Source organism: Papio anubis, chromosome 8, assembly GCF_008728515.1.
Source record: "Papio anubis isolate 15944 chromosome 8, Panubis1.0, whole genome shotgun sequence".
Classification (NCBI taxonomy): domain Eukaryota; kingdom Metazoa; phylum Chordata; class Mammalia; order Primates; family Cercopithecidae; genus Papio; species Papio anubis.
Window position 1 is genome coordinate 40538737 of NC_044983.1, and position 20011 is coordinate 40558747.

Below are 20011 nucleotides of genomic sequence, written 5' to 3' on the forward strand. Positions count from 1 at the left end.
TTAACCAAATTATTCTAGCACTTATCAAATAATCTGTCTTAGACCTTGCTTACTCATGACACAAAACAATTTGCTGATTAGTCCCAATAATGACAACTTAAGTTTATACAATATTGATATTTACAGTGTGAAAATAAAGCTGAAAAGCAATTTGTTAAGCCAAATAAAGGCGTTATTCCAAGCAGAGCCAAGCTGTATAAAAACAGTTTTCAGTCACACATGGCACGCTCCCCATTGAAGACGCACATTCTTTGGCCAAACATAAAAATAATAAACTTTTCAGCTGCCAAACCAAAGTGAATCCACAGAGAACTACTATTACTGACAATGATCATGCCATTTTAACTAAGTGATAATTTCAGTTTGTTTTTTAAGTGCAATTTGGGAAAGAGTAACAGTACCTTGGGGGTTTAATCATTTCAGCTGATGAGCTACAGCAACAAATGGTTTAAATAAATCATCTAGGTTAAGACATAGTCTATCAGTTTTCTTTAATTTGTTGGTCAAATAGTACTGCTAATCAGTACACCATGATTTGTTTTACAGTATGCCAAACTATATTGTTAAAAGCATTTAAAAATTGTAACTCCAGATCACTCTAATTCCCAAACTATTAATGAGCATGAAACCCAGTTAGGTAGGGCTAAAACTATATTGGGTTCACCGTAAGATATGAATCTGAAATGCACTAAGGTGGTTATAGGAAAAATAGAAGAGATAGTCATAGTATTTTCCAAGTAAAAGTCTACAAGCTGATTTCAATTGCTCTGTATCACAAAGACAAAAACTACTGATAATCAGTGAATACAACTTTTAAAAATCTGTGCAGAGACAGAAAATATGCCATATGTTTCTCTCAGACCTATCCAAGCTTCTTATACTGTATTGTTCCCATGATCTATATAAAGTAAACCTGTTCCTACAACTAATAAAAAAGGTTGTAGCAAATGACTTTACACACCATTAACCACAGCAGCCACAGTGAATCTGTTAAAAGGTAAATCAAAGCATGTCATTCAGCTGCCCCAAACTCTCCAGTCCAATTGCTTCCATCTCAGATTAAATGCCACATGAACTACAAGGTCCCATGTGATCTGTACTACCCTGTTTTCCCCCTCAGTTGCCTCTGTGACCTCATCTTCTATTGCTCTCTCCCTCTACACTCCACTCCAGCTTCCTTGCTTAGGTTTTCAAGGCAGCGGTTACAGGCACAGGGCCTTTGCATCTGCTTTCCTTCTATATCTAGAATATTTGTCCCTAGATCTTTCAGATCTCTACTCAGGAAGTCACCTTCTCAGTAAGGCTTTTTTTGAACACCCCATCTAGCATTTAAAAGCAATCCACCAACCCCAATAATTTACAAGTTCCTTCCCTGCTTTGTTTTTTTCCCCTTAACCCTTTTCATTAATTAACATGTATGTATATCTTATTCTTAACTAAATGAAACTTCTATGAAGGCTCTGATTTTCATCTGTTTTTTAGGACCATATTCCTACTACTAAAAACAATGCCTAAGCTGGGCGCAGTGGCTCATGCCTGTAATCCCAGCACTTTGGGAGGCTGAGGCGGGTGGATCACGAGGTCAGGAGTTTGAGAGCAGCCTGGCCAACATGCTGAAACCCCGTCTCTACTAAAAATACAAAAATTAGCTGGGCATGGTGGTGGGCGCCTGTAATCCCAGCTATTCAGGAGGCTGAGGCAGGAGAATCGCTTGGACCCAGGAGGCGGAGGTTGCAGTGAGCCGAGATTGTGCCACTGCACTCTAGCCTGGGCAACAAGAGCGAGACTCCATCTCAAAAAAAAATAAAAATAAAAACAAAAACAAAAACAATGCCTAGTAAACTCAATAAGTATTGCTGAATAATTAATTGAATTACCTTGTAGAACTAGATAAAATAAGAGTACCTTACATAGAAAGAACAATGAGTTGGTATGAACCTGATAAAAAGCCATGTGCATTGCAATAATAATCACAGCAATACAGAAAAGGTCTATTGGTTACAAAGCAATCTCACAAAGTGATTTCATGGCCATAACTAAGTCTGCTACAGCAACTCAAAAGCAGAGGGAGACTTGTGGCAGAGGGTACCAAGATTGTGTACCTTGTGTCATCGGTTGCCCTACATCTCCTTAAGCACCATGTTGAGATCGCTATAATAATCACTAGATGGCAGTATTGAGGCAAACACAGGGTGGATGATTCTGTAACAAGTAGGCATTCTGACTTGAACTTTTAGAGATAACTTTTAAAAACAGGAACAGTAAAAATTTTGCCCAATGTTCTCTGTTAAAGTTTACACCATGAAAGAATTTTTAATCATAACCATTTAGAATATCTTAAATAATGACATTTTCTAGATATACAGATATATCTGAGATATTCTCATCTTAAAGTCCAATTTTCATTTCTTTTCTTTTTTTTTTTTTGAGACAGAGTTTTGCTGTTCTTGCCCAGGTTGGAGTGCAATAAGGCGATCTCGGCTCACTGCAACCTCCGCCTCCTGGGTTCAAGCGATTCTCCTGCCTCAGCCTCTCGAGTAACTGGGATTACAAGCATGCGCGACCACACCCAGCTATGGGGTTTCACTATGTTGGTCAGGCCGGTCTCGAACTCTTAACTGCAGGTGATCCACCCACCTTGGCTTCCCAGAGTGCTGGGATTACAGGCGTGAGCCACCACGCCCGGTTTCAATTTTCATTTATTTCCCCCAATACCGTCTTTAATTTTTTTAAAGGCCATAAACCTGTAATTATCTATATTTTCTAGTATCTGAGGAACTCAAATCTAACTTTATTTTGTCTCTGTTCTTAAACACTGACAAAAAGAACAGTCAAGAACCTGTTTTATTATATGTAATTATTTCTAGTTCTTTTAAGACTGAACTGAATGATAAATTCTATAATTTGTCACCACTGAAATTTTCATGGGAAAAAACTGCACTTGTAAACTCAAACTCCTGACTTTGGAAACCTCTAAAAGATCACTTCATAAGCAATCAGGCAATACAGGTATGCGGTTTCTAAAAGCTACAAAATTTCTCAAGTTTTACGCCACTGGAAATTACTGAGACACACTGGCATAGCCAATTAAAAGAGTATGGCAGAAGTACATATATAATTCATGTAATACTCCCTATAACACTCAAACATGCACTAAGCAACAAAAAAGAATAATGAGCACATCCTTCTATAGACTTAAACACAAAACATCTATAAAATATCTATGGTTTCAATGTCCCCTCCAAGTCTGGTGTTAAGAGGTGGGTGGGGGCTTTCGGAAGATAACTGGGCCATGAGGGCTCCGCCCTCATCACCAGATTAATGCTGTTATCAGGGGAGTGGGCTAGTTATCGTTGGAATTTGGCCCCCTTTTCCTGTCTCATAATGCTCACTTCTATCTTCTGCCCTTATGCCATGTTATGGCACTGCAAGAAGGCCCTCACAGAGAGATGTGGCCCCTTGATCTTGGACTTCTCAGTCTCCAAAACTACGAACCAAATAAACATCTTTACTTTATAAATTACCCAGTATGTGGCGTTCTGTCACAGTAGCAGAAAACAGACTAAAGCATACATAAAACTTACGTTCAACTATAATTATTGCAACTCATTTCTTTAAAATCTAGTAGTGTACCACAAAAGGACACATTATATGATTCCATTTATATGAGGTACCTAGAATAGGCAAATTCATAGAGACAGAAAATAAAACAGGTTATCAAAGGCCATGGGAAGTGGAGAATGGGAAGTTATTGTTTAATGGATACAGAGTCTATTTGAGATGATGGGTTCTGAATGAATGAGAAAGAAATGGATGGTGGTAATGGTATCACGACAGTGTGAATGTACTTAATGCCACTGAATTATACACTTAAAAAATAGTTAAAATGGTAAATTTTTATATAAATTTTACCATAATAAAAAATGAACAAAACCAATTAGTACAAATTTTTCATATTTTCACAAATCAGATGATTTAAGTAATAGGTCAAAACTCATGCAATGAAAAGCAACTACTATAATTTGTTCTCATCTTGAAACCTGTATTTTTAACCATTCCTGTAGAAGCCTAGGAATGTTAAATCTTGTATGCAGTAAACAGAATTAGAAATATAATTGTATATAATTGTGGCCCATCAAAAATGAAAAAAAAAGTTACTAATAACAATTATATTTGGCTACTGAATTTAAATGTTAGCCATTTTATTTTCACTGTACCTACATGCAAGTTAGTTATCTTTTAATCCAATTGCATAAAAACAACTCACCTTTATGTCTTAACAATTTTCTTGTGAAGTAAGTCTAAGAATTAAACCTAACAATCAAACACTTTTCAGTATCAAACAAAAAATTCTTTCACCATATATCTTATCCATCCAGGTTACCCTGAGCATAAACCACCATAACCTTCTCTCAAATCTATCCCTCTACAACTACAACCTACACTGCCGCTCCAGTCTTCTAGTGGCTCCCTGGCACTTTATCCCACCCCTTTCTTCTCCCACAGTTATAATCAAGTAAAGTAAATTTAACCTGAAATTAACTTTCTTCGGTGGGTATTTGTTTCACAGAACTTGAGACAAATAATTTTCAGCAGAGATGTTATCTATAAGTTGATAAATATCTACAGACAAGCACTCTACTATATAAATACCTGAAGGATAAAGAGCAGTAAGTCTTAAGCTTAGAAGAGTGGAAAATTGGAGTATTCTCAGGCATGGTACAGTGAAGGAAACCAAAATGATGCTCAATGGCTGGGCATGAGGAAAATGAATATTGCAAGGTTGTCAAAATATAACCCAATACACAATAAGAAGTCTAGTAAATGTTACTCCTTGGTGGACATTTTAACATAACATAAAAATTTGAGTCAATCAAAGAAAAGGTTGTATTCACATTTTCAAAGCACTTATCAATTCAAAAGACAAAATCCACACAAAACAATTAGAAACCAATTAAGTACCATTCATATTTTCCACTCACACACCAAAAAAGTAAGCCTTTTAAGAGAATCTTTGCAAAATTAGTTATTTCCAATATCATAAGAGTAACAAACTAGCACACATACTCCCTTTAGGAAACTCATCCTTTGTTAGAAAGTGCTGACACTTTGAGGAAGAAGCAAGCTGAACATTCTAAAACATATGGTTCTCTTTCACTCAGGCAAGCCCTCCATGTTAATGTTACCAAGTTTCTCATTCTTTCACTAATAATAGCCTACCAAATCCTTTCTGACAGTTTTGAATTCCATTTTTAGCCACCTTTTCCAAACTGATATCCTAGGTGAGCAGATATCACCACTTAATTCACCTCAAGTGAACTTGTATATACTAAGTAAGCGTTTGTTGAAATTTAAATGCAACAAAACCATGCTTAGCTCCATTTATCATTACTTACTCTTCAAGGAAACTATATTTGGGTGGACTTTAAGTTCTTCAGCATTCCACATACTATCAAGTATTCTATGACTGCTTATTAAACATTTTTAAGGATAATCTGTTCTCAAAAGTACACACTTGCAAAAGATTTATAATAAAAAAAAAAAACATGAATGGCCTGGGAAAAGACCTATAATTTGCATTATTCATAGTCTATAACTTTCTATAATTTTAATCAACTCCAACATAACCCATTAGCCATTATAAAACTTTAATAGGGATGCTAAATTGAATTCATTTTTATTATGATGAGTTCATTCAATGACTTCTACAATTAGACATCAATAGGATTATTGGTCAAAGTTAAGGATACAATTAGATCAGTAATGATCAACTTCAATTTCCACTTGTACTATATATGTAGATTATTGGAAATTGAGATGAGAAACCAATCATCTATTAAGATACTATAACAATGTTCTATTTCTTAATCAGAAGTGACATCAAAAATGACAATATCTATATTTGCTGAATTTAAATTCGAAGCTAAGAAACTGTAAAGTGTTACCTTTCTTTCACAGGTTTAGTGGTTATTTGAAAGCTCCACTTTCTATTTGTCAGTGATACATAATTTTCCTCATTCATCCAAATACAGGATGATACTTAAAAATTATTATTGCCTCTCCCTTCCTTTGTGATCCTTTTCTTTCTACTTTAGTTTCTTTTACATACCTCTCTCCTGACTCAGTCATGTCACCATATTCAATCTCCTACACAGACTGACTCCCTCTACTCTTCCTTTCCTTTGACTTTTTTCTGCATATTGCTACCAGATTAATCCTCCTTAAATACTATTTGTATCCAGTCATTTGCCTGGCTCAAAACTTACAGAATATTTCTCAACTGTCAACTCCCACAGGCTGGAATTCAATTCCCTCCTTTATAAACTAAACTAACTTTCTCACTCTATCTTCCTTTATTCCCAATCTACTCATTCACCTTCAGAAATCATACTTTACGCTCATTCTCCAGGGTATTTTACCCCTTCTCTCAAAGTCATTTGTATCTCTACCTACAAGAATCAGCTCAGCAGTACTTAAAAACAGACTGGGTTCTGCCACTGTGGCATCACTTTGAGCAGGTTACTTAACCTTTTTAGTGTTAAAATACAACATACCTGCCTTTCAAGTTAATGTGAAGATTAAATCAGATAAAGTTATAGCTGTGTAATTCAAATGTAAGAAACACCTAGTAAGTGCTAGTTTATGCTACACCTTTTTCAAAACTGTATCTATCCTTCAAAGCTTATTTTTGTTAACTGACTGACTGCTACTTCTTAACTCAGGGCAAGTTTTAGTTCTATTTTAACTTCCTGAAATAGGCAAGTTAATTAAAATTTCCTGTGGCCTAAGAAATTCTGTATGCATGGTATTTACTTACACAATTGCATTAAGAGTTTTAAAGTCTTTGTACACACACATTTACCACACTGCATATTACCCACCTAAAAAATAATTTAGTGGTACTTGAGTGTAAGAGCATTAGCAAAAGAATATTTCTATGCTAAAATACATATAGAAGTGATGGTTGCCAGGCACGGTGGCTCACGCCTGTAATCCCAGCACTTTGGGAGGCTGATGCAGGTGGATCATCTGAGGTCAAGACTTTGAGACCTGTCTGCCCAACCTAGTGAAACCTCATCTCTACCAAAAATACAAAAATTAGCGGGGTGTGGTGGCAGGCGCCTGTAATCCCAGCTACTCAAGAGGCTGAGGCAGGAGAATCACTCAAACCCAGGAGGCGGAGGTTGCAGTGAGCCAAGATCACGCCATTGCACTCCAGACTGGGCGACAGAGCAAGACTCTATCTCAAAAAAAAAAAACAGAAGAAAAAAAAAGTGATATTTTAGAAGAAGCAAGATGTTTAACAATACTTTCATGTTCATTAAATTTTTAAAAGATTGTTATTGTAGGCATTTATTTTGGCCAAATAGAAGTTTAAGAACACTTGAACAAATCGGCAAATAGCATCATTTTCTTCAAGACCTAGAAGAATAATAACTGATACATAGCTAATAGAATGCAAGGTTCTGTTATCAGAATCATGAGGTTTGGAACTAAAAGGGATCTTCAAAAATCATTATACGCTCCTTAAACAAAGAAAAAAATCACTGTCAAGGGTGCACATGACTAGTAAAGTGACAAAAGTAACATTCAAAGTCAGGTAGATATTCTGACTCCAAGTTCCTAACTCTAAATACATTATGCAGTTTTCAACTCAGTTGCTCAAGTGAACAATCTATAGCTAAAATGTGAGGGAGGGAGAGGAAGGAGAGAAGGAAGAAGGAGGAAGGAGGCTTTACAGGTAGAAAATGCTGGGTCTCTATTATTGGTAAATAATGATACTAACATAATATAGTGTAGAATGGTTTAAAGTTGGATATTTAAAACAAATACTGACCAGAGGTTCTCTGCTGCCTTCATCAAAGAACAGCATTATTCATAGCAAATAGAAATCAATCTTTTACTCCCTTTTTCCACTCTCAGAGAATTATTAAGAAAGGGGAAAAGATAGACAAAAATGTGGAAGCTACAGCAGGTTCCTAAATGTAACTAAAACATTAGTAATAAGACCTTTTATTTTAACACAGCACATTAGTGTCTCTGTAACTTAGTAAGACAAAAACTTTTCTACCTAAGAAACTAAGACAAGGCATTGAGAGGGTCAAGAAAGGTGGAAGGAGGTTGAAATGTAGAGTAAGTGGCGGCTAGTAACAAGTTCCTAGAGGCAACGTTGTCAAGGGACTTTTTAAAAAACTGTAAGACTCCGTTCTAAATTTTTTCTATGCTACAATAAAAATCTTGAAACTCGCAGCCCACTAAAAAAAAAAGTGAGTAATTTTTCAGTTATTTTTTTAAAAGGCATGGGGCTTAAGTTTGATTCTGTGCAGTACAGAGGGAAGAGAAACACCCAAGGAGCTAGGGCAAAAGTTAGATGAAGGCCTTGGGAACCTAGCCAGAAGTGAGTGTAACAATCAAGTCCCTGGGGATCTGTACAGATCTTGCGAAGAATGAAACTCTCCTACAACAAGGAATAGGGGCTTGTCAAAAGACAAGCCTCAGTTGTCAGCTACATCTAGGCTGCAGCAGGAAATGCTTGGTTACCTACAAAGAGAGCATCTTGGAGTTCTAGGTCTCCTACATGTAAACAAAGATACTTAGTACATCTTTGTCTGCTTTACTGTTTTTAGTTTCAACAGAAAAGCTTTACTATTTATCCTAATTATAAAATCGTAACATTCATACTAAAATTTTGATAATAAAATGAGAGATAAGACTAAAATTTTCTCCTAATCTTTCACTTCCTCCTCCTAATAGCCAGCATCTACTGAGAACTTAATCACAAGCACTGTTCTGTATGCTTTACAGGTATTAAAACCTTCAGACCTCACAACTGTCCTATGGGGAAGGTAGTATCATCACCACTTTCCAGATAGGAAACATCCCCAGAAAGATTAATTTGGGTTACCCAAGTCATAAAGATGTAAGTGGCACAGCCCAGATACAAATCCAGGCAGTCTGGCTCCAGAGCTTGCATTCTTTAACCTGATGTTATACTGTCTCTTTTCCTGTATATTGTTTTCAGCTTTTTCTTTACACAGATTTTAAACAAAACAAAACAAAATAATCAGTCTGGCAAATATAGCAACACCCCATCTCTTCTAAAAATACAAAAATTAGCCGAGCGTGGTGGTGTGTACCTGTAATCCCAGCTACTCGGGAGGCTGAAGCACGAGTATCACTTGAACCTGGGGGGTGGAGGTTGCAGTGAGCCAAGACTGCACCACTGCACTCCAGCCTGGGTGGCAAGAGCGAGACTCTGCTCAAAAACAAAAAACAAAAAACAAAACCCACACATACACACAGATGAGTCCATAGCAGGATGGGGTATAATCTGCTTCTTTGCTAAATTTTTATTTCCACATCAACAAATTCAAATCAATATCATCTTTCTTAAGGCTATGTAACACTTCACTAAATGCTATAAGGTAATTTGACCAATCCCATATTGATGAGCATTTAAATTACTTCTAATTTTTTATTATATGCAATACTGCAGTCAAACAGCTTTGTACTTACATCTTTACTACTTTTTGGATTATTTCCTTAGGACATATTCCTTGAACTGGAATTACTGGGCCAAAAGGTATGCACATTTCTAAGATTTTTGATCCATACTGCCGAAGTAAATTTCAGAGAGGCTGTACTCCCACCTCTCTATGTGTACCAGCTATTAAGCTGTTGTGTTTCAAGTCCAAGTTCACTCTTCTCTACCGGGCCTTACGATGTGGGGCTCGGATTCTACATACTTCCTTTCTCCTGTCAGGTGGCTTCCCGTTCAGCTCCACCAGCCAGGAACACACTAGAGGAAGACTAGAACATAAAGTTGACAGAAGAACGGACTTGCTCCTTGCTATCTCCTATCCTGCCACTGGAACCCTAGCATTGGCCCTTTCTGAGGAGAAACGGTTGTTTCCAGTCTTCGGCTTCTTTTCAGCTCTCTCAGAACTAGACTTACCATGCTTCCCAGAAAGCCCAACAGCAGCAGGGCAAGGCATCTTTCTGAGAGATCTGAGACCCAACTTTGTGGGGCCTCTCGCTCAAGTCTTTGAAAGTAATCAGGCAATGGGCCTTCCTTGTAAGTCTGAATCTCGGCTCCGTGAAGCCCCCGCTCCAAGCTTCTAATAATTCACATCTCTTTTTTTTTTTTTTGTTCCCCCAGCCCATGGGGTTGTAGCTGATTCCAGAAGTTATTACCTCGGCGTTACTTCAATTTTCCATTTTGCATTTCAGTTCTCCAGCATCTGCTTTATCAATTCCCTACACATCATTTTCTTTACTGAAGTATCCAATGTGGATTCTATTTAGTATCTTAGCAACCTGGCATACCTACCTATCTTCAGGAGGTCAGTGTTATAGGCTAAATTTTGCTCCCTGCAAAAATTCATATGGTGAAGCCCTAATTCCTCAATGTGACTCTATTTGGACAGAAAGCCTTTAACAGAGGTAATTAAGGTTAAATAGATCATAAAGATGGGGCACTAATCCAACAGGACTGGTATCCTTATAAGAGGAAGAGAAATCAGGAGTGTACTCACAGAGAAAAGCCTGTGTGAGGACACAGCAAAAAGGTGACCATCTGCAAGACACGGAGAGAGGATAACCTTGCCAGTGCCTTGATTTGCAACTTCCAGTTTCCAGAATTGTGAGAAAACAAATTTCTGTTGTTTAAGCCATTTAGTCTACAGTATTCTGTTATAACAGCCTTAGCACACTAGTAGTCAGCTAGCGAAATCACCTCATACTATTTGTATCTTTAATGTTACCTACACAGACCATTATTGTGCATAAGGATATTTAGTTAGGTGCTAGAGAAACAAATATATAATAAAACTAGCTCCATGCTGCTGGGTCTTATGATCTAGTTGTAAAATTAACATGTGTGCATTAACATTACAATACAGGATAGCATATGCTAAGTAACAAACATAATGAAAGTATTATAGATAAGGTGCCTGAATAAACTGATTCAAATTAATGCTTTCCTAAACTGTATAAGCCTAAAGGATTCAGGAAAAAAAGAAGTAGGAGCACACTTATTTTTTAAATAACTACATAAAGCTTTAATAGGCGAAGTCCTTTTTTTAGACATAGATTCAAGCACTCTCACCAGACCTTGCGAAGAATGAAAAGCTAGGCCAAGACGGGCGGATCACGAGGTCAGGAGATCGAGACCATCCTGGCTAACACAGTGAAACCCCGTCTCTACTAAAAAATACAAAAAAACTAGCCGGGCGAGGTGGCGGGTGCCTGTAATCCCAGCTACTCGGGAGGCTGAGGCAGGAGAATGGCGTAAATCCGGGAGGCGGAGCTTGCAGTAAGCTGGGATCCGGCCACTGCACTCCAGCCTGGGCGACAGAGCAAGACTCCGTCTCAAAAAAAAAAAAAAAAAAACTGAAAAGCTAATTTTTCCCTCGAAAACCACTGACATATTTTGCAGTCTACTCAACTTTATAAAAAATCTTGAAAATAAGAACCTCAACTTTCAAGATCCTACATTACCATCTTTAATTCAATAGACTAGTAAATGAGATCATTTGTTCTAGAAATGACTATTCACAATGCTGATCAACATTAAAAATCAGTACTTTGGCCGGGTGCGGTGACTCACACCTGTAATCCCAGCACTTTGGGAGGCCGAGGCGAGCAGATCACCTGAGGTCAGGAGTTTGAGAGCAGCCTGGCCAACACGGTGAAACCCCATCTCTATTAAAAATACAAAAATATTAGCCAGGTGTGGTGGCGCGCACCTGTAGTCACAGCTACTTAGAGGCTGAGGCAGAAGAATCACTTGAACCTGGGAGGCAGAGGTTGCAATGAGCCAATATCATGCCACTGTACTCCAGCCTGGGCGACAAGAGTGAAACTCCATCTCTACAAAAGTCACTATTTCTACATATAAATGGAATAATACAGTCAGTAGCCTTGTGAGTCTAGCTTCTTTTGCTTAGCAGATTACATGTGAGATTCATTCATGTTAATGGCTGTGTCATAGTTTGTTCCTTTTCATTGCTAGTAACATTCCATTGTACGACTAGGCCACAGTCCATTCCTCATTTGAGGAACATCTGAATTGCTTCCAGATTTTGATTCTTATAAAGTCATTATAAATATTCGTGTTTAAAAAAAATCAGTACTTTTCTGTCTTCAAAGTCCTTTGAAAAGATATTCTCTACATTACCCTAATGTTGCTCAGAAACATACAAAAGCATACTCTAAGTTAACATTACATCAAATTAAAATGTATCTGACTTAAATATATTTCATCTTCAATACTACATCCATAACAGTATAAATAAAGCCTTAAGTGTTTAACGAGTTTGAAGCCCGAGGACAGTAGCTCTCAAAAGAAAAGACAGTGTGATAAGGGTGGAGAACATAGTGACGTAATGCTCAGTAAGGAAAGCCCTGACAAATGCAGACTGCACACACACAATAAGAGATCAGGAAAGCCAGGATGAAGCAGCCAGCTTGGTTTCATGCTGCAAATTTTTGGCAGACATTCAACTCCTTCTGCTGTTTTCCTAGCCAGCACATTTATCTATGTAATGTCACCAGATCCAGAGAGGGAGTGAGGTTGCAAGGAGGGGGAAGAGGAGAAAAACTGTTTTACAGGCTGCCAGCCCTTCCACACATGCTGTTACTATACAAAGGATGTCTAGAAAGCCAATGTGCTGCACATATTCAAATGCTGCAAGCAAATACACACACACACACACACTCTCTCTCTCTCTCTCTCTCTCTCCCCCTCCCCCCTCCCTCTCCCCACAACATCCATCCATCCATCCATCCATCCATCCATCCATCCAAAGAACAACTGCAGAAAAGGAACTGCCTTTGAAAAGAAGAAAAGCCCATAACTAAAGTCTTGATTCAGAAGCAATGACTTCCTTCTGAAAATGATTTCAGTTCTTGGGGGAAGAAGGTGGGGATACTAACCCTATAGGGAAATAACTTGTATTCTGCAAAAAAGCCTGACCTGATCTGGTCCCGGCCAACTACAAGCATATGCTACCACAGAAATAAACAAAGTTTTTGAGAAGCAAAAGTATACTGTCAAATAACAATTACCTTATTAATACCTAATATACACACCACTTTGCCAAGGACTAGAAGGAATAAAAATGAATTTTAAGAAACAGTTGCCGGGCGCGGTGGCTCACGCCTATAATCCCAGCACTTTGGAGGCTGAGGCAGGTGGATCACAAGGTGAGGAGTTCAAGACCAGCCTGGCCAAGACGGTGAAACCCTGTCTCTACTAAAAATACCAAAAAAATTAGCTGGCCGTGGAGGCGGGCGCCTGTAATCTCAGCTACTCGGGAGGCTAAGGCAGAGAATCGTTTGAACCTGGGAGGTGGAGGCTGCAGTGAGTTGAGATCGCGCCACTGCACTCCAGCCTGGGTGACAGAGACTCCATCTCAAAAAAAAAAAAAAAAAAAAACCAGTTTAGGGACCCTAGAAGAGTCTAATCTTATCTGTACCTAGGACAGTTTGCTGTTCTTAGCATTCTTGTAAGTAGGTGTCTGAGAGTATATATGTGTATGTGTGCATGTGCACGTGTGTACACAATAGTAATATCAAAACGAAAACTGTACCTGGAATATAAAACTACAGATCAGAACGTATAGCTCATAGAAACAGTCAGGCCTATTTGCTTCTATAAATGGACACTCCAACTCCATAACATCTTGCGTTACGTTACCTCACCTCAGGTTGGGTATACCTTATCTCTGAAATGCTTGGGACAAGAAGTGTTTCAGATTTCAAATGTTTTTTGGATTTTGGAATATTTGCATTATACTCATTGGTTGAGCATCCCAAATCCAAAAATTCGAAATCAAAAATGCTCCAATGAGCATTTCCTTTGAGAGTCATGTTGATGCTCAAAGAGTTTCAGATTTTGGAACTTTTTGGATTTGGGATGCTCAACCTATACTAGCAAGTACAATACATGAAGATATAGATCGGGAGTATTTATTTAACCTAAGAAATCAGTTGGCTGGGCACGTGCCTGTAATCCCAGCACTTTGGGAGGCCGAGGTGGGCAGATCACCTGAGGTCAGGAGTTCCAGACCAGACTGGCCAACATGGTGAAATCCCGTTTCTACTAAAAATACAAAAATTAGCTGGGTATGGTGATGCACACCTGTAATCCCGGCTACTTGGGAGGCTGAGGCACGAGAATTGCTTGATCCCGGGAGGCAGAGTTGCAGTGAGTCAGGATCATGCCACTGCACTCCAGCCTGGATAACAGAGCAAGACTCCATCTCAGGAAAAAAAAAAAAAAAAAAAAAAAAAAAATCAGTCAACTTACTCTAATCTAAAACCAAAAATGCCTTTTTCATAATACTGTATCTCCAAAACTATCATGCAATTTGCCCCTAAGAACATGTCATAAGAAACAAATAGGAAATATCGTGTGCTGAAATCATGAGTTATAAATAACTTTATTCTACAATGACACAGTTTATATAGATAATATAGTATCCTCAACGTAGAGTAGTGCTTAGAACTTCCTTCAGAATAATTTAATAATCAACTAATAGTCTGATGAAAGGCTAGTTCTTTAATTCTAATTCTCCAAATATGGGGAACTGACTTAACCTGCCAGGGTTCTTCATTTGTAAAATGAAAATACTTGACATGACTATCTCTAAAGTCTCTTTTAGTTCTTAATTTCTAAAATTATAGTATAAAACAGGGTTTCTTACTTTCAAGGACCTCATTATCTAGTTAAAGGTAATCATACATGAATTAGTAAATTATGTAAGACAGTGACTGGTCCAGAGCAGTTACTTCAGAAGTGTGTGGACTGAGTTCTATAAGGCACTACACTGAGCTTTAAGGGCTTAGGAGTCTAGAGAAGGAGAGATGAAGTTGAGATATCTTCAAAACACAGCAAAGGTTTCTCCTGGGACTAGGACTAGAAGGTTCATTAAAATTTTGATTGTTAACTTCATAACCCCTGTCAATTAATTCAAATTCTATATAGTTGGTATCTCATTACCTTTATTTTATTGATAAGGAAAAGATATTAAGCATCAAGGCTTTAACTACATAAAACAAATATTTGCAAATTCCGTACTACTTAACCCCCCCCCCCCCCCCACCCCCGCAAAAAACTCTCAGCCAAGTATGGCTGATGTATACAGAGCCAGAGAGACTATTAAAAGATTAGGCAAAGTGTGAACATGACTGGCTTGATCTACAGATAGTAAGTCACAAAGCTCCCCTCATTAGGATAATCTAAAGCTAATATTTTCAACTCCAAAAATCCTAGAGCCTAAAAAATGAAACCCCGTCCTTAAACAGTATTTTCTTTTTTTGATACAGGGTCTCACTCTGTCGCCCAGGCTGGAGTGCAGTGGCACAATCTTGGCTCACTGCAACCTCTGCCTCCTGGGTTCAAGTGATTCTCTTGCCTCATCCTCCCAAGTAGCTGGGATTACAGGCGTGCATCACCACACCCAGCTAAGTTTCATATATTTTTTGAGTAGAGACAGGGTTTCACCATGTTGCACAGGCTGGTCTCAAACTCCTGACCTCAAGTGATCCGCCTGCCTCTGCCGTGGCCTTCCAAAGTGCTGGGATTACAGGCATGAGACACGGTGTCTAGCCCCTCAAGTGACTTTTTTTTAACACTATTCTCAAGAACAGTGCCGTCTAGTAAAACTTTCTGGGATGATGAAATGTTCTATATCTCTGTTGTCCAATACTGTAACCACTAGCCACATATGAGCTAGGGGGTAACTGAAATATGGCTAGTGGTTATCATTACTTTAATTAATTTAAATTTAGCTACATGCACCTAATGGCAACTGTATTGGTATAGTTCTAGAAAGTCTATATATAGAAGACATTTTAAAACTGTAATTTAAAAGCTGGTGAATAAAGCAGTATCAAAGATGAAGAGAGTAATTTTTTACCTTGAAAATCAATTTTTAATGTAAACTCTACAGTAAATGACTCTGCATACACAGCACCCTGTACAAGGCTGGCTTTCCTACCAAGTATCTCAAATCATATATCATCATTCACCCTTTAATAGCATGCTCTCAAGTTTTAGTTTAATTAGTTGCAGAAAATATATAAGTGAGAGCATTGCATATAAGTAACTAGCTACATAAGAGAGAAAATCAGTTAGTTAACTACAATGGATCTCTTTCCTTGACCATAAAATGGGGATAACAGTAACTAGATCTGTAGAACTTGAATAAAACAACAGGAACCATAAACTAATCTGAAGTAAAATATTAAAAGGCAATGCTATTAGTTTATATGAAAATAAAAATGTTAAATATTATCTTATGCTGTTATCTTAGGAGACTTCACAGGAACTGGATACTTGCTGAACAACCACATACAGCACCACTGTGCTAGGTGCAGATAATCCAGTATGTAAGTTTAAAAACAAAAAAACAAAAAAAAACACCCTACATAAAAGGTCACAAGAAGTATCTTTGTGGAAAAGGTGGCATGTGACCCTGAGAAGACTAATGTGTGCATGTGTGTGCATTTTACATTCTTCACAAAACCTTTAATTTTTTTTTCCTGTTTTTCCAGAACGTATTAAACATTAACATCCTTTGTCAGGCCAGGCGCAGTAGCCCATGCCTGTAATCTCAGCATTTGGGGAGGCTGAGGTGGGAGGATTGCTTGAGCCCAGGAGTTCAAGACCGGTCTGGGAAACACATGGAGACCTTGTCTCTACAAAAAATTTAAGTATTAGCTGAGCATGGTGACATGCACCTGTGGTACCAGCTACACAGAAGGCTGAGGTGAAAGGACTACTTGAGTCCAGAAAACTGAGGCTACAGTGAGCCATGATCACAGCACTTACAGCCTCGCGACAGGGCAAAACCCTATCTCAAAAACAAAACAAAACAAAACACAATCCTTTGTAAAAAGCACAGGTCTCATTAAAGAAAAAGTACACATTTACCCAACCAGAAAAAACAAAAACAAAAAAAACAGGACAGTCACAGTGGCTCAGGTTGGGGGTAGTGGCTCACACCTGTAATCCCAGCACTTTGGGAGGCCAAGGCAGAGGCAGGCGGATCACCTGAGGTCAGGAGTTCAAGATCAGCCTGGCAAACATTGTGAAACCCTGTCTCTACTAAAAATACAAAAATCAGCTGGGTGTGGTTGTGCACGCATGTAGTCCCAGCTACTCTGGAGGCTGAGGCAAGAGAATCACTTGAACCCAGGAGGCAGACGCTGCAGTGAGCCGAGATCGCACCACTGCAATCCAGCCTCGGTGACTGATATTGTCAATACCATCTATTGACAATAGGCCAGAAAACTGCAGATCAGACAATCCATGTATTTGTTGAGTAAACACTGTATCAGAGCACAGAACTAGTTTCCTATGAGAAAGTAGAAATGGGGTTCAGATTCTAGAACTTCAACTTTATCCATAAAGCAATTACATTTAACCAATTAGGGCAGATCTACAGAAATCTTGGCTTACCTCAAAAAGATTCAATAAAGCCCAAAGCTCTACCTGGCTTTCTTCCACACACACTTTGGCAAGTCTCTTCCCAATTCCAAACCCTCAGCCTCAGAGCACCCTACTGTGCAACAAGTCTGATTATCACCTCCCCATCACTGGGGTATGTGAGACAGCCCAAGTTTACATCTGTTGTCCTAGTACTTCCCTTCATCTCAAAAGTGATCCGGCTTGTGTAACAAATCATATGATGGTCCTCGCCTTCACTAACCCAGCAGTCACTCCCAGCCAGCATTATAAACTGTTTGTGCTCTACTATGTGCCCAATCATTCTTGACACCAGATTCTTCTTTGCTTTCCCAGGGTTTCCTAAGCCTATTTGCAAAGAAGGTCCCTCTTCTTCCTCTGGGGTCACTGAAATAGAAGGATACGCGTCCTAAAACACCAGCAACCATGATCCCAATCATTTGGAGAAAACTCATCTGAGACAGAAAACAATGTAATCAATTCAAAGAGAGAGCAGAGAGAAGAGGAGATAATCCAGGCAATAATCTAATTCCCAGATTAGTTGTCCCCAAAACCAATTCCATCCCTATCATTCCTTATAGTTTGGTCCTATGTACTAACAGATTGCCCTTTTTACTCAAGGGCTTCAGTCACTTGCAATCCCAGACCTAACATACCCACTACATGTTAATTTAGATTATATTTTCTTTTCTGAGAAAATCTATCAAAAGCCAGAAAAGAAACCAAGTCTAATATACCTAGTTTTAGAAACTCAGAACAAGCTGGGCGCAGTGGCTCACACTTGTAATCCCAGCACTTTGGGAGGCTGAGGTGGGTGGATCACCTGAGGTCAGGAGTTCAAGACTAGCCTGATCAACATGGAGAAACCCCGTCTCTATCAAAAATACAAAAAAAAAATCATCTGGGTGTGGGTGGTGCATGCCTGTAATCCCAGCTACTTGGAAGGCTGAGGCAGGAGAATCGCTTGAACCCAGGAGGTGGAGATTGTGGTGAGCTGAGGTCGTGCCATTGCACTCCAGCCTGGGCAACAAGAGTGTAACTCCGTCTCAAAAAACAAACAAACAAACTCAGAACAAGTTTGTGGCAAGGAAATATTGAGGAATATAAAGGATTATAAAAGCACAAATATCTTCCCAATTCCCTGGAGCCCAAAACTAACTTTAGGGAGAACAGAGGTATGGGGGAAAAAAGAAGAGAAAAAAAAAAAAAAGAATAACAAAGAGGAAATCCGCCCCCTGCCAAGAAAATAGGCAAACTACTTGAAGAGACACTTCACCAAAGAAGGTATGTACATCAAACACATGAAAAGATGCTTCACACAACCAATCATTAGGGAAATGCAAATTAAAATCACAATGAAATACCACTACATACCTATTAGAATGGCTTTTTAAAATGACAATATCAAGTACCAGTGAGGAGTCTGAATAAATGAGATACTCATACACAGCTGGCAGGCATGCAAAACAGTACAGCCACTATGGAAACAGCTTAGCAGTTTCTTATAAAAGTTAAACATACCATTACCATACAACCCAGCAATACACCTCCTAGGTATTTGCCAAGTCAAATGAAAACCTAGAGTAGTAGACTGAAATTCCCCACAGACAGCTCATCCTAATCCTTGGAACCTGTAAAGGATAATTATTTGGGAAAAGGGTCTTTTCGAGTGTGATTACATTAAGAAAATTGGGATGGGGGGTTGATTATCCTGGATTATCTAAGTGGGCCATACATGTTGTGACAAGTGGCCTTAGAGAAGCAGAGGGACAGGTGACACACACACAAAGGAGAAGACATGATGTGAAGAGGCAGAGATGGGAGTGATGCTGCTGCTGGCCACAAGCCAAGAAATGCCAAGAGCCACCAGAAGCTCAGAACGCCTGCAGGGACAATGTGCCCCTGCCAACACCTTGAGTTCAGTCCAGTAATACTGATTTCAGACTTCTGACCCTCAGGATAGTGAGGGAATAAATTTCTGCTGTTTCAAAGCTATCCAGTTTGGCGATTTGTTACAGCAGCCACAGGAAACTAATGTACTATATTCACACAAAAACCTATATATGAACGTTTATAGCAGGCTTATTCATAATTGCCAAAAACTGAAACCAAATGTCCCTCAATAGGGGAAGAGATAAACAAACTATGGTGTACCTACCACACCATGGAATAATACTCAGCAACAAAAAGGAACAAACTATTGACAACAACGTGAATGAATCGCAAAAGCATTATGTCAAATGAAATAAGCCAAACTTAAAAGACTATACATGATTCCATTTATATGAACAGTCTGGAAAATGTAGTATTATAGGGAGAATAATAGCTCAGTGGTTTGCCAGGCTGGGGGAGGGTGATGACTACAAAAGCCTAGTTTTTTTTTTGAGTGAATAATGGATCTTTCTTATATCTTGACTGTGGTGATGGTTATACAATCCTATGCATTTATCAAAACTTGTAAAACTAGACACAGAAAAGAATGCATTACTGCATGTAAATTTATAGATAAATAAATACAGAGTGAGGTGGTTCTGCCAT

The 20011-nt window shown here is 38.6% G+C and overlaps 1 protein-coding gene and 1 long non-coding RNA gene across 5 annotated transcripts in view; one reads left to right on the top strand and one right to left on the bottom strand.

Moving 5' to 3' along the window:
* Positions 1–20011, bottom strand: part of KAT6A (lysine acetyltransferase 6A) — a 121690-nt gene that overhangs the window by 64241 nt on the left and 37438 nt on the right. The window contains exon 1 of one of the 4 annotated variants that reach the window (XM_021942269.2): positions 962–1584. The exons of the other annotated variants lie outside the window; for them this stretch is intronic. Within the exon in view, the coding sequence (XP_021797961.1) occupies positions 962–964 (3 nt within the window). The 5' untranslated portion in view covers positions 965–1584. Of the gene's footprint in view, positions 1–961; positions 1585–20011 lie in introns of those variants that run through there. 4 annotated transcript variants of the gene reach the window in all.
* LOC116276349 overlaps positions 1–20011 on the top strand; it is a 53625-nt gene that overhangs the window by 7225 nt on the left and 26389 nt on the right. The gene's annotated exons all lie outside the window — the stretch shown is intronic.